We start from the raw sequence: 19,570 nt of genomic DNA on the forward strand, positions 1-19,570 counted from the left end.
ACTGAGGTTCTGCGACGCTGTTTCAAATTTTGGAACGCGTCGTCGATTGTGTGCAGTAACCGGAGGAGCAGTTGTGCTGCGCGTGCGCTGACAGCAGCATACGGATGATTATGAATGAATTTAGCACAATATTCACTACCGGGCAATGTTTCCCCCCTGCGATGCTTGGCTACAGTGGCTTGTTAAGCCCAAAAAGGCGCATATGTCCTGCAGTTGGAGCGGATCAGCCGTGGTTTTTATTCAGACTGCGAAGCAACCCGCACCGAGTGCGTTTGGAAGCGGGCCGAGACCACCTCAAAAAGTGGGTCTCGGTCTGCTTGTTTGGTTCGCACCAGCATTCATTTGTGTGTATTCAGACCTGCACAAAAGGTCCGGATCAGCGTGGGAAACGAACTCTGGTCTGTTTAAAGCGGACCAAACAGGGCAGTTCTGAATACACCCCTGACTAGCTAGCCATAATATTTAACAATTAAGATGTAGCATCTGAGCTAGTTTTAGAATTTTCAGTATAAGTAGCTAACCAAATAGCTAGATAGATGAACGATTCTGAGACCATTTTATTGATGCACATAAAATTCAACCATAAAGTAATTTCTGGACTACAAGGCGCACCTGACTATAAGCCGCTCTAGCTAAATTTGGGGAATACTACACGTATAAGCCGCACCCGACTGTAAGCCGCAGGTGTTTTTAATGTTACCCCACCGTCTTCCCGCTACTTTCTTTTCCATAATGAGGGTGCGAATTGTCTCACTCTTGTTCTGTCTCTCCTACTGTATTTGGGATCACTTGGTTTGTTTTGCTCTTCCTGACGCTCTTGCGCTCCCTTTATAGTGCGCCCCCTTGTGATCTGATGGATAAGCCGCACCTTTGTATTAGCCGCAGGGTCGAATGCAAGTGACAAAAGTAGTGTCTTATAATCCAGAAATTACTGTAATTTAAATATAGAATATACAGTAGAAGGCATTTGTCTCTTGTCTCACAGGTGCAACAGCGCATTGGATATTGTCCTCAGTTTGACGCCGTGTTGGACCATATGACGGGCAGAGAAACCCTGAGCATGTACGCCAGGCTCCGAGGAATACCTGAGAAGTACGTGTCGGGTTGCGTGGAGAACGTGCTGAGGTCTCTGCTGTTGGAACCACACGCGGATAAACTAGTGCGCAGCTACAGGTGAGCCAAAATGTCAGTTTTTCTAGACAATTCAAAGTTTGACCAAGGGCTGGACGTAATGGCTTTCAAATAAAGTCCCAGACTTTTTTCTTAAAATTCCTAGTTCTGATTTTAATAGTTTTCTTTTAATCCTTTGGTACTTGGAGAAATCTAATGACAATGGCATTATTTTAAACAAGAGTATCTGGAACATGAAACACAAAGCAAAAAAAGAAGAAGAAGAAGAAACCCAAACAACTGCTTGTAACTTGAAAAGGGGTTACTCCGCAACCCTCCAAAAAATATTCATAAAACATTCTACCGTAAAATGTATCGATAAATGTAAATCATCTAACCGATTCTATTAAAAGAAACAATGTACAAATATCTCAATCTAGAGCAAAAGAACAGGTCCTTAAGCACCACTAAAGGTCGATCTGTGCATCTCCAAAAATATTTGTGGCTTGGAAGCGCATACCTGGGGTCAAAAGTTTGCAACATGTCAATAAATCACTGCTTGCGTAACATGTCTGTGGCAAAGTGCAGCGTGATTGACCCCCGTGATTGCAATCCAGCGGGTTTCCTTATTGTCATAAAGAAAACTCAATGTATCGGCTCATGTTGTTTGCTTCTGAGTTGAAATCAATGTTACTTTTCGGGCTGTAGTTATCAAATATTTTTGGTATTCACTAAGTTCTGGTTTCGGCAGGCACTACTTTCACTAATATTACAAGTCAGAACTATGAACTTGATGTAGATGATGACTTTCATGCTTGGACTACAAAGGATCAAAATACTTGAGAAAATGGGACTGTTTTATAAAATCTGAATTGAACAATTTGATATTGTTGTCACTGTGTATTCTCTGTACATACTCCATCTGTGACGCTGCAAAAATTGTATGTGTTTGTCTTTAAAAAATAAATAAAATAAAGTTTAAAAATAAAGTTCAAAAAAAGCGATGGTTTGAAAATATAAACACTGGCACCGCCACCAATTTATAGAAATAAAGTGTAGCATATTGATATTTTTCTGTTTCCTAATTGCAAGAAATCAATATGATCAGTGTCTTCACTTATTATTAATAAAAACTTAACATTATTCAAGTTAATTTGAGCAAATTTTCTATTTCAGAAGCATTGTATGCATCAAACTGCTAGCTTTTCACATTAATCAGTACTTTTAAGAAGTAGCTCTCAGTTTAAAAAAGATTGGGGAAAAGTGCAGTAGACCTGAACTTGAAAAAAAAAAACTCAGTTTAGCTTTGCTGATAGACAAGAAAATACATTTTGCTGTTGTAATGAAAATTTAAGAAATAAAAACTCTTAAAATTGTTAGTTCATTATATCGTCATATATACTTTATTGTTATTCATTTATTTTTTTAAGAAAAACTTTGCTTTAAGTCCCTGGGAGTAACTCGCAGCACACAAAAAAATGCTCCACAAAATTTGAAAGTTGCTCCTCAAATAAAGTAATCGATTTGCAAAACTGCTCCACAATGAAAAAAGAAAATTCAAGCCTCATTTTTGTTCAATTGTATTTTTTAATCGTATTTTCTTCTTTAATTAGTAAATGGCTAACCTATAAAATGTTAATAGGTTTAAAAAAAAAAAGAGGCCGCATTTTGTAACCATTTGTATATTGTTTCTAGATTTAAGAGGACATGTGTAATGAATTGTTTTTATTTAATTGTATTTTATTTATTTAACTTCATTCTGCGATAAGTGAATGGCTACAATGTAGTAATTGTAAAAAGTGGTTGTTGTTGTTGTTTGTTTTATTTAACCCTTTTTTGTATATTTGTTATTGGATCTAGGGGAACATTGTAATTTTATTATTAAACGTTTATTTTCTGCTAATTTCAATTTAGGAGCTAGCTAGTTAAAAGAAAAAAAGTATTGTTAAAGTTAGGCAAATTCTCTTTGTATTCTATATTGTATTATCCTTTTGATGTTTGTAGTTAAAAGCAAAAGCTGCTGTTGTTTTCATTCCACTAATTTCAAATGTACCTTTGTACCTTGTCAAACCAGTTCTTCACCTGTAAATGTTCACAACTGCTCCTCTTCTGAGCCAAAGTGGGCGTGGCTTGCTTGCCGTAGCCCTCAAGACAACCCTGATGAGAGTCACAAACACCTGAGTCCCCTCCTCAAAGCAACATGTCTCCTTTGGAAGACGCTTCAGCCACCTTGATTTCATCCAGCGCGACGCCGATTCTGGCGTGCGTCGCCGCGCTGTTCCTCGTGGCTTTCGCTTCGAAACGCTTCAACTCACCTCAGGACTCCACGAAGGAGCCCCCGGGACCGAGGCCTTTGCCGTTGCTTGGCAACCTGCTGCACCTGGATCTCCATTGGCTTGACAGAGCCCTGTGTGAGGTAAATGTGCGACTCCCTGCTCGCCTAGCTATTGTGTAACTAAGTCTCTCTTCTTCTTGTAGCTTGCAAAACGTTACGGCTCGGTCTTCACCGTCTACATGGGCACCAACAAAGTGGTGGTCCTTGCTGGATACAAGGCAGTCAAAGAGGCACTGGTTGGCCACGCTGTGGAGTTTGGGGAGCGCTATATCAGCCCCATTTTTCACGATAACAGTCAGGGTCATGGTAGGACAAGTCGTTTTAGCGTATTTATTTCTTTTTGCACATTTTATTCCTTATTCTCCAAATGTGGTATGCATCACATCCCTGCAGATTTGAGAAGGACTGCACGAGTGGTATGTGGGTTCCATCTAGTAGTACATGAAAGAATGAGTACTGAACTAACTTTCAAATTCAATATACATACATTGGAACCTCGCTTTGATGGACTAGTTGGGAACGGCTTGTGCATTAAAGCCAATTGTTACATCAAAGTACTTTTTTGTGGACCTTAAAACACCCGATACAAAATGCAAAAAAACACAATGCAAAATTGTTTTGTGCTTTTTTTCATAGCCTAAATGCCCAGTACTGTAGAAAATTATTGTCAATTAACTCATTCACTGCCATTGACGGCTATAGACGTCAAAAATTCATTCAAACTATTTCTATTAGTTTAAACATTTTTCCCACTTTTGTAAACAAGATTATGAAAACCTTGATTTTTTTTATTGTATAAGAACAGATATAAAATGTGTGATTAATCGTGAGTTAACTAGTGAAGTTGCTTAAAACAGTAGTCTTAACATTATGTGTATTTTAAAGAATATCCTGTATATATTTTTATGTTTTTATATTATCAACTGTCGTTTAGAGGCGCCGCTCAACTTTCTCAAACTGTTCTGTGTTTTTCCATGGCGTATGAAAACAGAAACTTAACCATGTTTTGTATGAAACGAAACTGAAACTTAACTGTAATAAAAGCGACGAGGTGGCCGGGGGAGGAGAGAGAGTCGGATGGAGCCGAGCGTGAGTTAAGGTCTCGCGTCTCCTCTCCTCTCCTTGCATTAAGACAAACAAGCAGCTTCTGCCTCCTTTTTCCTTTGTGCACGGTCGGTAACTAAGGGGATCTGTAATATCAGACCCAACATTTAACTGGTGTCGAAACCTGGGACCTGCATCTGGACGGACGACCGCCGCCGAACTGAGGACACCGAGAATCTGTCGACAGCGTCTCCCCTTGCGTGACGGGTCTCGTCGCTCCGGCCCCGGCCGTTCGCCCGGACACCGGGTCTTGCGAACCAGACCGGCACCGAGGACTAACAGGTATTATGCTGTTTAATTATCACGATTTACACAAAAGTTTGAAAAAGGAACACTAAATATACTGAAGAAGTAACAGAAAAATAGAAAAGTGGGGAGTAAAAGCAAAGCGCTTGGGCGTTGGCCCGTGAAGAAGAAAAACCCATGGTATATATGATCCGGGCATCAAAGGGATCACGGTTTTATTAGATGAGATCCAAAATACTTTTATTGACTAGTTTTTAACTTGTTAAATAAAAGTGTAGTTTTCGGGTGCCCGGGTAGAGGAAATTAAACGTTGCCGTAAATACGTAATAATTTACACCTCCCCACTCATTGTTTACCAAAATATCTGTGTTCAATATAACTAAGATTTATCTTTTATTTATGTGTTTGTGATAAGGAAAAGGGAGTAACTGCTGCCCGCTCCGGAGTAGAAACAATGGGCCAGTCATTGAGAAAAGAAATAGAACAACACCAGGATGTTAAGTTTATTGCAAGCTTTGACGCTAATGCGTGCAAGTATCTGGAATCCTGGGTGACCAAGTATGATTTTAACCCGTCTTTGAGAGATGTCAGGAACAAAGAGGAAGTTAAGAAAAGTTTAGTGGAGAAAAGAGCAAAGAAGATTAAAAAGGGAAAGAATGTAGAAAAATTGGAAGCACAACTACGTGCTGTTGAAGTGTGGATAAAACAGTGTAAAATGAGGGCAGAAAGCATTTTGGAAAGTAAAAAAAGAAAAAAGGAAAAGACAGAAAGAAAAATGTACCAGATGAAGATAAGACCAACGGAAGAAACCGGCGCCAGACGAAGAGACAACGGAAATGCACCGGCTGAAGTGCGACAGCAAAATGATCCAGAAGAGGAAGTAAACGTCAACCAACAGCGGGAACCGCCTACCCCGTCTACCTCCTCCCCAAACTCCACCTCCACGAGTTTTGGGGACGGAGCCTCCCCTCCTATTGGAAGCCGTACAAGATCAAACAAACCAACAGCAGACGTCCTGGCTGCAACAACAAAATTATACCCAGACATCCAGCAGGTGGCAGCATATCCCATGGTAGCTGTAGCCAACCCAGCTTATGGAATGCCAAACCCTGGTCAACCCGCTCATCCACAGACCTTGCTGCTCTATCGCCCATGGACCGAAGAAGAAAAAGTAGCCGCATGCGCATCAGTTCCTCCCATTGAAGATAACGTTGAAAAATGGGCAGCTGCAATTAGAGAACTACATGGATCCTATCACCTCAATGGCAATGAATTACTAAGTGTCCTACGTCTGACCGCAGGACATCGAGTCGGAAGATTCCAAGGAGCCTTTGCTCCAGCCAACCAACGAGGCCAAGTCTACCAACCAGGCCAAGAACTAGACAACGCCCTAAATACTCTTTTAGAAAGAGCCATCGCAGTGTTCAAGAAACCACCTGATTTAACTAAAGTCCGCCAATGCCGCCAAGAACCTGAAGAAAGCGCACAAAAATATGTGGACCGCCTCCAAGACGTACTGAAACTACATGGTGGCATCGAAGAAAGCACTGAGGCACAAAGCACATACCAAACATTACTGCGGGCAACATTCCTGGATGGACTAGTGGACGGTACAGTCAATTTTATCAAGAAACATTACCACACCTGGAGAACTGCCCCGGTGAATGATCTCGTAGCTTGGGCCTCACACGCTGAAGACCTAAAAAGACAAAAAGCGCAATCATCAGTCTTCAATGCCATGCACACATTTTTTCAACATGCCTCTCCTCCACCTTCTGGACCAATTTACTACCAAAACCAACCCAATCGGGGTAGAGGACGTGGACGCGGAAGAGGAAGAGGCCGAACAGCCACCAGACAGGATGTGTGCTACAATTGTGGCAAGTACGGCCACTTCGCCCGAGATTGCCGCTCCAAACAAAAAATTGAGACCCCAAAATCTGACCACTGGGATCCAACCGAATGGCGCGAGCAGGAAAGGTCAAGTGATGAAAACCCTGATGACACCAGAACGATCGTCGAGGTGCTTGACCTGACAGTCCTGTTTAGCCAGATGTCCTCTATTGACCCAGCAGTAAGAAAACTAGGCTTAGGGCCATTTACTACAACATTGAAATTCATTGTGGATTCAGGAGCACAATCCTCCGTGATCACTGATCTACCAACAGGTGTCAAATTGTCAAAAAGCACAATAATGGTCATAGGAGTGGGAGGTAGACCAGCCATCCATTACTTTACCGAACCACTGACCATTATTGATGAAGACGGAACAGAATACCCAGATCAAACTTTCGTTTACGTGCCTCGTTGTCCTGAAAACCTCATCGGACGAGATTTGATAAAAGCCATGAGCCTTGTATTAATGGTCGAAGGCTCCAGCATGGTCGTGACAAAAAGAGGACAAGAAACACCAATGCAGATGTTAGTACTAGAAGAAAAAGACAAACCACGCCCATTCTACAGTCTGGATCCGATCCAAAAAGGTCCAACATCAGTAACAAACAATCTGCAACAGATGCCAGAACAAATCCTACCAAATTCAAATTGGGTGCCCCAAACCACGTACCCACTTCACTCCACCATCCGCTTCGCCCCGAACAAAGAGGACAGAGACTTCTTTGATCAATGGTCCCGATTGACAACCATGCGGGCCCAAATAAAGGACCTAATTTGGGACGAACAGGCAGGATGGATGGCAGCCACAGTAATCTTTCCAGATTACATATATGCATTAACCACATATGAAGGCTTTGGCATTCCCTTCCACATTTCACTGGCAAAACCAACAGGCTGGAGATGGAAAGACATAGGATCAAAAATAAGAGATGTAACATGGTCCGAACAACGACTCCCGTGGACTCCATGTCAGGATGGAAGATTTAAACGCATCATGTCATCAGGAAACGTGGTCTGGAGGAAAAAACTAAACTGGGTGACAACATTTGTCCCCAGCACCCACCTAAGTACATGGCATCCGGAGGAAACCACGATCCTGGCACTAAAAGACGCCATGGATCAAATACCACCTCAGCTGTGGTCAGCGTCAAAAACCGATGTGGGCCTAATGACCACAGCCACAGAAGTAACAATTGAACCAAGAACAAACTATCGCCCACGAATCAATCAATACCCACTCAAACCTGATGCCAAAGAAGGAATCACACCAGTAATCATGAACATGGTAAAAGCTGGAGTGCTCATAGAAGCCCCCAAGGTAACTTGTAACACTCCAATCTTTGCAGTAAAGAAAGCAGACACCACGACCTGGCGAATGGTCCACGACTTAAGAGCCGTAAATCAGGCAGTAAAACAGAGAGCCCCCTGCGTCCCCGACCCCCACACTCTACTCAATGCGCTGAAGCCACAACAGAAATGGTTCACAGTAATTGATCTAAGCAACGCCTTCTTTTCCATCCCATTGCACGAGTCTGCCCGTCATTGGTTTGGTTTCACCTTTAATCAAAAGAAGTACACCTATACGAGACTACCCCAAGGCTATGCAGAGAGCCCCACCATTTTCTCTCAAGAAATCAACAACTGTCTGAGCCTCCATGAACACAGTGAAACCACTCAAATCTTGATTTACGTAGGTGACATTCTCATCGCCAGTCCAACCAGAGAAGAAAATCAAGAAGAAGCAGTGAAACTGTGTCAACACCTGGCAAAGACAGGAAACAAAGCCTCACTGACCAAACTACAGTGGACTCAGACCGAAGTAGTTTTCTTAGGTCACATCATATCGGCAGAAGGAAGAAAACTAACCTCTGATCGGAAACAAGCTATCCTTGATGCCCCCAAACCAAAGACCAAAAGACAGATGATGGCCTTCCTAGGCCTAGTGAACTTTTGCCGTCTATGGGTTCTGGATTTCGCCGAAATAACGCAACCACTGGTGGATTTAATTTACCAAGAAGACATCGCCCTGGCCGATCCCATCACATGGACGAAAAAAGCTAATGAGAAGTTCAATCAGATAAAACAGACCATCACAAGCACAGGCCCCTTGGGCCTACCCGACTACAAGAAACTGTTTACCCAAACAGTGGACTGCAAAGACGGATTCATGACATCCGTCCTACTCCAACATGGTACACAAATGCGACCAGTGGCCTACTACTCAAAGAAACTTGATGCTGTCGCCAGAGCCCTGCCCCAGTGTGTCCAAGCAGTGTGTGCCGCAGCAATGGCTGTCCAAGCATCCGCCGAATTGGTGTTGTTCCATCCCACCACTCTACTAGTAACACACTCAGTAGATGTTCTTTTGACTCAAACAAAGATGTCATTTCTCTCACCAGCAAGACATCTTGGCCTAACAGTTGTACTGTTGTCCCAACCCCATCTTACCATCAAGAGATGCAGCACTCTCAATCCTGCAAGTCTCCTCCCAGTGGAGACAGATGGGACACCACACAGTTGCACAGAAGCCACCGAGGAAATCTGCAAACCAAGAAGAGATTTGTTAGACACACCCTTACAAGAAGGAGAAGCAGTGTTTGTAGATGGTTCCTCAAGCAAAGATGAACTAGGCAACACCAACACAGGCTATGCAGTGGTCACACAACAAAAGACACTGAAGAGCGGACGATTAATAGGAAATCTGTCAGCACAAGCAGCAGAACTCATCGCGCTAACAGAAGCATGTAAATTATTCAAAGACAAAGCAGTAACAATTTGGACCGACAGCCAATATGCCCACTCGACATTGCACATCTTTGCCGCCATGTGGGCTCGACGAGGAATGAAAACATCAACAGGAAAACCTGTTCAACACGCCAAATTACTCACTGACCTTTTGGCCGCTGTACTGCTACCCTCCAAAATAGCGGTATGCAAATGCAAAGCTCACACCTCAGCAAAAGACGCCGTTTCTGTAGGAAATGCAAAAGCAGATTTGGCAGCCAAGCAAGCAGGCCAAGACAAAACAAAGATCGTCATGCTCGCCAACCACAAAGAAACACAACAACACAACAACATTCCAAAATAAGTACTAATTGACATGCAAAACAACGCTCCAGACAAAGAAAAAACACTATGGAAAATGATGAACATTGAACTCACCCCAGAAGGCCTCTACCACAAAGAAGACCGACCAGTCATCCCCCGCAGTCTGTTCCACGCAGTAGCCACATTGAGTCATGGGAAGTCCCATGTCTCAACAGGAGGGATGATATCTATGGTAGAACAGACAATGACAATACCACAGGGCTTACAAACCTATTTTAAAACTTTTTGTAGGTCATGTATGGTGTGTTGTCGTCACAATGCTCAGGGAAACTTAAGACCACAGAGAGGGAAATGCCCAGTGGGCTCCTACCCATTTGAAGTTTTACACATGGACTTTATTGAACTACACAGAAGTGGTCAGCACAAGTACTGTTTAGTGTTAGTAGACTCACTAACTAAATGGGTTGAACTTGTTCCTTCAAAACATCCAAACGCCCTCACAGTAGCTAAAGCTATTTGTAAACACATAATACCAGAACATGGCATTCCACGAGTCTTGTGGAGTGATAACGGTAGCCATTTTGTAAATACCATCGTTGACAATATGGCCATCCATTTAGGGATCACCCTAAAAAATCATTGTGCATATCATCCACAGAGCGCAGGCTTAGTTGAACGGACCAACGGTACTATTAAACTAAGACTCAAAAAGACCATGGAAGAAACCAAAAAACCATGGCCTGAGTGTTTATCTCTAGTAAAAACTTACATGAGAATAACGCCAAACCCACAAGGGATCACGCCCTTTGAGGCAGTAACAGGCAGACCCTTTGTGCTCCCCTTATGGGAAAATCAGCCATGGTCAGACAAAACAGGAGAGGCAGATCCACTGACTAAATGGTTATGTGACTTGTTTAAAGAACGGACTGTGTCAAGAGCAAATGATCTGCCCTCTACTTCTCTTCCTCCTGCACAGGAAACGGTGACCCCGGGTGACCTGGTGTTGGTGAAGGTGATAAAAAGGAAAACATGGTCGAGCCCACGCTGGGACGGCCCATTCGTTGTTCTCCTGACCACACCCACCGCTCTCAAAATCGCTGAGAGAGAGACGTGGATCCACCAGAGTCACTGCAAAAAGGTCACCGAACTCAGATAAGGGATTACCCCCTGATTCTTGTCAAAAAGAAGAAGAACAAAGGAGAAGATGACCCTTTTTCAGACATTGTTTGGACAAACACACAACAGGAGGGAATGTGAAGTTGCTTAAAACAGTAGTCTTAACATTATGTGTATTTTAAAGAATATCCTGTATATATTTTTATGTTTTTATATTATCAACTGTCGTTTAGAGGCGCCGCTCAACTTTCTCAAACTGTTCTGTGTTTTTCCATGACGTATGAAAACAGAAACTTAACCATGTTTTGTATGAAACGAAACTGAAACTTAACTGTAATAAAAGCGACGAGGTGGCCGGGGGAGGAGAGAGAGTCGGACGGAGCCGAGCGTGAGTTAAGGTCTCGCGTCTCCTCTCCTCTCCCAGCCGCGGTTGCATTAAGACAAACAAGCAGCTTCTGCCTACTTTTTCCTTTGTGCACGGTCGGTAACTAAGGGGATCTGTAATATCAGACCCAACAAGTCATGCGATTAATTACGATTAAAAATTGTAATTGCCTGGCGCTCCTAATTTTTAATAATCTTTTCTTTCTTTTAAACCAAAAAGATTATTGAAAAAAAAAATTGTTTTAATTTTTATTATTTTTTTATTAAAAAAGAAAAGATTATTACATATTAGGGGCATCAGGCGATTAAAATTTGTAATCATAATTAATCGCTTGACTTCACTAGTTAACTCACGATTAATCACAAATTTTAAATCTGTTTTAAATGTACAAAAACAAATCTAGGTTTTCATACTCTTGTTAACAAAAATGAAAAAAAATTGTCAAACTAATCGAAATAGTTCAAATGCATTTTTTTTTTATAAGTCTACAGCTGTCAATGGCAGTGAATGAGTTAATGTAAAAAAAAAAAGAGAGAATTTTAAAGAAAAGAAAAAGCTTGAAACTTGTTGGAAAAGTTTATTCCAACTTGCCATGTTGATGCTGGTGGGGATGATATTGACACTACTGGCTTTGGTAAAAACAGCAACCACAGATGTGAATAGGTCGGAGATGCTAAGCTAATGTCTATGCTCCTTACATTTGAAGGGACTCTCTTCCCTGCTAACATGGCTGCCATGTCGCTCCATAGGCTACATTGTTTTAATAATAATGGGAAAAGTCGCCCCTGCCAATATGGCTACCACGTTGACGTGCTTTTTAGCCCGCTCTAGTCTACTGTAAAGTCTGTCTATGACAAGAGAGAAACACAACAGACTTGTGCTGTACAGAGTTTTATCAATTTTTTGTCCATTGAGTTCAGGCTCAGTTGGTTCCAGGTCTGTTAAATCGAGGTTTCACTAGTCTTTAAGAACTGTTTTTCTTGGTAACATTTTCATTTTAACAAAAATATCTGCAATACATTTAAAAAAAGAAAGAAAAAAAGACCAAACTGTGCATGAACTAAATTTGACACTTTTTCTTTAAAGCACAATGTTAACCACAAGGAATTATCAACAAAATCGAATTAATCTTAACAAAAACATTAACCCCCAAAAAATCTATCTACAGTACTAACTTTTTACACCTGTATATAATAAAAAACATATCTTTCACAGGCATTATTTTTGCCAATGGGGATTCCTGGAAAGAACTGAGACGTTTTGCCCTCAGCACTCTGCGAGACTTCGGTATGGGCAAAAAACTTGCGCAGGACAAAGTCTTAGAGGAGTGCAGCCATCTCATTCCAATTTTCGAGAGTCATAAAGGTGAGCAATCCAATTTTGTCCTTGACCTCCGTTCTAATTTTATCGCTTTATGTCTAGCACTGTTCTCAAACTGGAAAACTTTAATGTAATGTTTCATTTAATAGGGTATGTTACGTACAGTACACGGTCTTATGCGGTCAAACATGTCCAAAAGTAAATATTATGGAATAATATGCAAGACCAAAACTACCATTGACAAGTCAGCAAATCAAATTAGCCATACACAAGACAAAAAAAAACGAGGAACTGTTATAAAAATAAAAAAAGTTTTTAAAAAAAAAAACCCCACAAATGCTCCTCATATATAAAAAATGTAGATTTCTTCCATGATTGGATTTCTTTTCACAAAAAGTACATTGGTGATTTGAGATTAGCTCGCAGCTATGAAGTCCCGAATGTGTTGCCTCATGCGTGTACATGCTGGGACTATGTCGTTGTTGCTTCTGATCCGCTCCATTTTAAGTGCTTGGCCGCCATCTTGTGGTATCTAGCGGAGCATTTCACAGATGAGATTAGTCATATATTGTTCCCCTACTGCAATTGAACAAGCTTTGAACTTTTGAGAGTCTGTTTTTGGTGTGGTGCAGTCTCATTTAACTCAACTAAAACGAGTTTTGAATGCAAACAAATCCAAGCGACTGGTTTTCTCACATGGAAAACAGTTATCCTTAATTCTCTCAAAAAGATTGAAACTGATGAAGGAGCAGAAGTCCAAATAGCCACGGTCTCGGTCATGCAGGCGTGTTTTAATTCACTATATGGTATTTCCTGTGGATTATTTATTTATTTTTATGTTAGCAACTTGGATTTCAATCAGCGTTTCCTTCAGGGCAACCGTTCGATACAACATCTCCGCTGAGTTGCGCGACATCCAACATCATCTGTTCCATCGTGTACGGGAACAGGTTCGAATACAGCGATCCTCGCTTCACGGCCATGGTGCAACGAGCCAACGAGAGCATTCGCTTGTCGGGTTCGTTGCAGATACAGGTGAGCTACATATGTGCATTTTTTTGCTCCCGTCCTGCTGTTCTAAGTCAGGGCTCCAAATTCGTTTGAGCTCAGGGGCCACGTTCACCCAAATTTGGGGCCTAATAAACTTTACATAACGACAGTTCAAAAGTGTTCCCAATTTTTTGGTGCAAATAATTACACCTACATTCTGTAAATATTCACATTACGAGAGAGGGTTAGGGCCAGTGAAGAGGAAAAAAAAGGTTGGCAGGACCTTATTCTCAGAAATCTGTCTTTAAAGTCAGAATTTTCACTTTATTTTCAGAATTATGACTTTAAAGTCGGAATTCTGATTTTAATCACAGAATTCTGACTTAAAAATGAACTTTAAAGTCAGAATTTTCACTTTATTCTCATAAACAAATGAACTTTAAAGTCATAAATTTGACTTTAAAGTCAGAATTCTGACTTTAATCTCATAAACAAATGAACTTTAAAGTCAGAATTTTCACTTTATTCTCATAAATTTGACTTTAAAGTCAGAATTCTGACTTTAATCTCAAAATTCTGACTTTCTGACTTTCCCTGACAAGCGCTACATCACAAAGTCAGAATTATGAGATTAAAGTCAGAATTCTCATTTTAAAGTCAGAATTATGAGATTAAAGTCAGAATTCTCAATTTAAAGTCAGAATTCTGTGGTTAAAATCAGAATTCCGACTTTAAAGTCATAATTCAGTCAGAATTAATTAATTGAGAATCCTGCCAACCCTTTTTTTTCTCTTCCCTGCCCTTATCTTTTTCCGTACACATTTGAAGTTATCTTTTTGTAAGCGTTGTAAGCAATCTGAAAATATCAATATTTTGAACCACTGTTTTCATTTACATAGACAATATACTGACAATATTTACTGGAGGTGGTAATTTCCATTTTGTTTGTGTGGCAGCTCTACAACATGTTCCCCTGGTTCTTCCGTTGGATCAAGCATCGGCAGATGGTTCTCAGCAACCGCGACAAGAACATGAAGGCCATAGGAGAGCTTCTGCAGCAACGGAAGGAGAAGCTTGACTCTCAAATGTGCACGGGGCTGGTTGACTGCTTCTTTGTCCGCAAGCAAAAACAAGAGGTGCATGACTTAGTGGGGCGGGGGAGTTCTCTTGTCATGAACCGATGCTGCCACACTAGTAAAGTTTTTTTTTAACACCACCCTATTAGTATAAAACAATTCAATGAGATTTATAGTACAGCGATGCCTAGCAAAGTCATTCATTGCATGCTGTTTGTAACCCACTCCAAGGTCTTAAACATGTGTCCACTGTCTGTAGGAAGCATGTGTTGAGCAGGGCCACTTCAACGAGCAAAACATGAATTTCGTGGTGGCCAACCTCTTTGCTGCAGGCACCGACACCACCGCCACCACGCTGCGATGGGCCTTGCTGCTCATGGCTAAATATCCACAAATACAAGGTAGGCACGCCGGCAGCACACAGCGGGAGTGGTTGGTTTAATAGGCTCTGGGTTCCAATCTGTGCTTGCGTGTGCTTTTTTCTCAGACATAAAAATGGGTCAGTTAATCGAAGATAAGATGAAAAAAGTTTAAGTATATATTTTTCTTAGTAACTCATTCACTGCCATTGATGGCTATAGATATCAAAAATTCATTTGAACTATTTCTATTAGTTTAACATTTTTTCCCACTTTTGTTAACAAGAGTATGAAAACCTAGAATTTTTTTTAATTGTATTAGAACAGATATAGAATATGTGATTAATCGTGAGTTAACTAGTGAAGTCATGCGATTGATTACGATCAAAAATTGTAATCGCCTGACGCCCCTAATTATGGGACTGCTGTGCGGAGCAAGCAGGCACATACTACTATCCTAGAAAATGGGAAAAAGCATTTATTATTTTCCGCAAAAATGCGGCCCGTACCGTAGATCGCACCGGCACAAATGAGGTATCAAACGATGCGGCTCGATCTGACTCGCTGCGGCATTATTTTTCTAAGAATTCCGAGTTACCATGGCGACGCTATTCCCCAAAAACTCCCCCAAAAAAGTCCTATTGAAATGAATGGGAAAAGGAAAGACAAAATCACACATCAAGTACCTTTTTCCAAGACACGCTGCGCGCGCATACGTTAACCGATCGATATGAATTTTAGCTCATTTTGTAGCAATTTTTCCCATCTTTAGCTCAGTGTCAAAAAAAAATGAAGGAATGAAAGCTCTCCCCCCTGTGCAGGTTCAAAGACAGTGAGCGAAAGGGAAACAAATAGCCTTTTAACATTGCTGTGTATTGTGTGTGCCAGAGTGGAGCAATTAGCCCCAGAGTGGCGGGAACCAAAAAATCTATTTCCAAAAGTTTCACTTCAACTTGTCACCATGGCCACAATCTTTGCTCACTAGACATCAAATTCTCACATTTTGTAGTCACAAGGGTCTGCTTTCAGACAAACCCACTTTTATTTGGCTAAGGTGTCATTTAGTACCTTTATTTTCACTTTAAGCGAGGAGAAATCGGACTTTCTCGCCTATCTTTTCCATGTTAATTTTGGCGACTTATTCTCTTCTTTTCTTATAAATCTAAAGTTTTCAACCTGCTCTAATTTGGTCATTTTTCATCCGATTAAGAAAATGAGAACATGCTCGCCTTCCCCAAACCCTTGCCGTTCTAACGAGCCATTTCTGGAATCTGCATCTTCAACCGTTAAGTCGTGAGAGGCTTTTGTTCGAGGTGTGCGTCTCTTATACAATATCAATGGAATGTGTGTGCTATTTGTCTCCCGTTTGCTCACTGTCTTTGAACCCGCACAGAGAGGAGAGCTTTCATTCCTTAAATTTTTTTTGGACACTGAGCTAAAGATGGGAAAAATTGCTACAAAATGAGCTAAAATTCATATCAGTCGGTTAACGTATGCGCGCGCAGCGTGTCTTGGAAAAAGGTGCTTGATGTGTGATTTTGTCTTTCCTTTTCCCATTCATATCAATGGGACTTTTTTGGGGGAGTTTTGGGGGAATAGCGTCGCCATGGTAACTCGGAATTCTTAGAAAAATAATGCCGCAGCGAGTCAGATCGAGCTGCATCGTTTGATACCTCATTTGTCCCGGTGCAATCTACGGTACGGGCCGCATTTTTGCGGAAAAATCTGTGGAATAATAAAGAAACGCAACAATAAACCCATTTTCTAGGGTAGGATAGTAATATGTGCCTGCTTGCTTCGCTCAGCAGTCCCATAATTAGGGGCATCAGGCGATTACAATTTGTAATTGTAATTAGTCGTATGACTTCACTAGTTAACTCACTATTAATCACAAATTTTATATCTGTTCTAAATGTACAAAAAAATAATTTATATGTTTTCATACTCTTGTTAACAAAAATGGGGAAAAAATGGAAAACTAATAATAAAATGCATTTTTGACGTCTATAGCTGTCAATGGCAGTGAATGAGTTAAAAAAAAATTATATATATTATTACTACAAAACTGTGTAATAATCAAGCGACACAACAAATCAATAATGAAATTTCAATTATCGTTTTTTATTGATTCATTGTTTCCAACTTAACCTGTGATCTCTTTATGAATATGCGAGAGACGGATGTGTTTGTTTCTAGAGCGCGTCCACGAGGAGCTGAGTCGGGAGGTGGCGAGCCGCCTGATTGATGTCGAGGACCGCAAGAACCTTCCGTACACCAATGCCGTCATCCACGAGATTCAGAGATTCGCCAACATCACCCCCATGGCCATTATGCACCAAACCAGCGAGGATATTACTTTCCAGGGTTATTTCATCAAAAAGGTCACTTAATTGCTGTTTTGCTTGCTCACCAGCGGTTTTTATGGTACTATATCTTCATGCTAACACATAATAGGAAATGCCATAGACAGGCTAATGAAACTAGCATTGATTATGGTAGCTATAAACCCAAGCAAACGGTAGCAACACATGAAAACAGTGCATTTCGTTTTTTAATTTATTTTTATTTTTTTGCAGAATGCAATTTGTCAAGGTGAAATCTATCAATTAGAAAATGCTGCAAAAAGGAGGTTTTGCGTTTCGGCCATTGATTTCTGTAGTTTGTAGTCTGCGAAAAATGACATGATCTGGCCCCGTTTGAGCAGTGTCCTACACATGCATGTACTCTTGAGCTTATTGGTCTATTCCTCACACACAGGGCACCATTGTGATTCCTCTGCTTTCGTCTGTCCTCTACGATGAGAGTGAATGGGAGACTCCAAACACTTTCAACCCTTCCCACTTCCTGAATAAGGAGGGTAACTTTGTCAAGAGGGATGCCTTTTTGCCCTTCTCTGCAGGTACAACCAGTCCCAACCTGTGTTGATTTGGCGGCCATTTTAGTTGAAAATGATTATTGGTCGTAGTCACGATTTTAGTCGTCTCAGTGTGTCTGTCTCATTTTAGTCCACTTTTAGTCACTAAAACCTCCTAAAGGGTTTAGTCACAATTTGTATAATAAAAATAATTATTTTTTATTTAACTCATTCATTGCCATTGACGGCTATTGACGTCAAAAATTCATTTGAACTATTTCTATTAGTTTAACATTTTTTCCACTTTTATTAACAAAAGTATTAAAACCTAGAAAAAACATTTTTATTGCACATTTAGAACAGATATAAAATTTATGATTAATTGTGAGTTAACTATTAAAGGCATGCGATTAATTACAATTAAAGATTTTAATCGCCTGACGCGATTTATAAAAAGACAAGATTAATAAAAATTAGGAGCGTCAAGCGCTGAAATTTTTTAATCGTAATTAATTGCATGACTTCACGAGTTAACTCAAGATTAATCACAAATTTTAGATCTGTTCTAAATGTACAATAAAAAAATTCTAGGTTTTCATACTCTTGTTAACAAAAGTGGAAAAAAATGTTAAACTAATATAAATTGTTAAAATGAATATTTGACTCACCATTTACTTAAGCTTTTCTCTCAAGCAATTGCTGTGTGTGTGTGTGTGTGTGTGTGCAATATTAAGTATGACAGACAACGCATTATTACACTTACTGCTCAGCCAAAAATCCCTGCATGTTCACAATGTAGCAGTAGCTGACACACATGAGATCATGAATTAACGTTGGCACAACAAAGCTAACTTTAGCTTGAAGCTCGCTAGCAGCCCATAGCTAACTTTCGCCTGAAGCTCGCTAACAGCGTAAAGCTAACTTTTGCCTGAAGTTAGATAGCGGCGCATTTGTGCGTTTGTTATGTTGAAAAGTTTACGCTTAAAATTAAATTTATCACAAGCCGATTGTTGAGTTAAGTCATGGATTTATAAGATACGCTATGTTAAGAGAACTTGATGTAGGCTAATTCGCCTTGGAATGAACATCGGGTGGCTATGATAGCCCTCACACATTTTTCGCTTTACACTAGTAGTGGTTTTTAGAAACACCACAGTTATCCAATGAAAGGCAAGGAGATAAATTGTATAAGATTAAAGTATTTAATTCTTCACAACATACGGACATCAAGCAACGCATACTGGACATACATTCACCAGCATATAAATAAAGCCCTACAAGGAAAATTACAGTTGTGTAATGTTGCAGGTCGCAGAATTTGTCTGGGTGAGGGTCTGGCCCGGACGGAACTCTTCCTCTTCTTCACATCTCTTGTCCAGCACTTCCGGTTCACTCCTCCGCCCGGAATTTCCGAGGACCAGCTGGATTTGAAGCCCTTGGTGGGTTTCACCCTCAATCCCATGCCCCACCAGCTGTGTGCCATCAGGCGCCAGTAATGCACAACTACTGTTCACAATGTTCCTTGAATGCAAATTACCTTATGTACCTTTTTTGTAATTACAGTACTCACCTGAATGAGGAACAATGTGTCACATCTATAATTCTGTATGCCATTTCTTGTCATTAAATTATGCATTCGAAATACTGTAGATATTATCATAAATAAATTGCAAACAAATCATTTCATGCTTTTATTCTTCTTCAGCAAATCAGTTTGTTTGTCGTCTTAAA

The 19,570-nt window shown here is 40.6% G+C and overlaps 1 protein-coding gene across 1 annotated transcript; it reads left to right on the forward strand.

The window, feature by feature from the left end:
- The first annotated feature begins 1,030 nt into the window (after window positions 1-1,030).
- On the forward strand, window positions 1,031-19,520 carry LOC144043462 (cytochrome P450 2K1-like). The gene is made up of 10 exons (XM_077557119.1): window positions 1,031-1,173; window positions 3,185-3,526; window positions 3,589-3,751; window positions 12,456-12,605; window positions 13,435-13,595; window positions 14,507-14,686; window positions 14,886-15,027; window positions 17,182-17,366; window positions 17,743-17,884; window positions 19,148-19,520. Exons 2-10 carry the CDS (start codon window positions 3,311-3,313, stop codon window positions 19,333-19,335), a joined length of 1,527 nt encoding a protein of 508 aa, XP_077413245.1. The 5' UTR covers window positions 1,031-1,173; window positions 3,185-3,310; the 3' UTR covers window positions 19,336-19,520.
- Window positions 19,521-19,570: the final 50 nt, after the last annotated feature.

This window comes from Vanacampus margaritifer, chromosome 2 (assembly GCF_051991255.1).
Source record: "Vanacampus margaritifer isolate UIUO_Vmar chromosome 2, RoL_Vmar_1.0, whole genome shotgun sequence".
In the NCBI taxonomy this organism is placed as follows: Eukaryota; Metazoa; Chordata; class Actinopteri; order Syngnathiformes; family Syngnathidae; genus Vanacampus; species Vanacampus margaritifer.

Excerpts from the sequence above, each read along its gene's own strand:
- LOC144043462 (XM_077557119.1), top strand. The coding sequence starts at position 3,311 with ATGTCTCCTTTGGAAGACGCTTCAGCCACCTTGATTTCATCCAGCGCG. Across the intron at positions 13,596-14,506 it reads CGGGTTCGTTGCAGATACAG|CTCTACAACATGTTCCCCTG; the intron begins GTGAGCTACATA and ends TTTGTGTGGCAG. Across the intron at positions 17,367-17,742 it reads AGGGTTATTTCATCAAAAAG|GGCACCATTGTGATTCCTCT; the intron begins GTCACTTAATTG and ends CCTCACACACAG.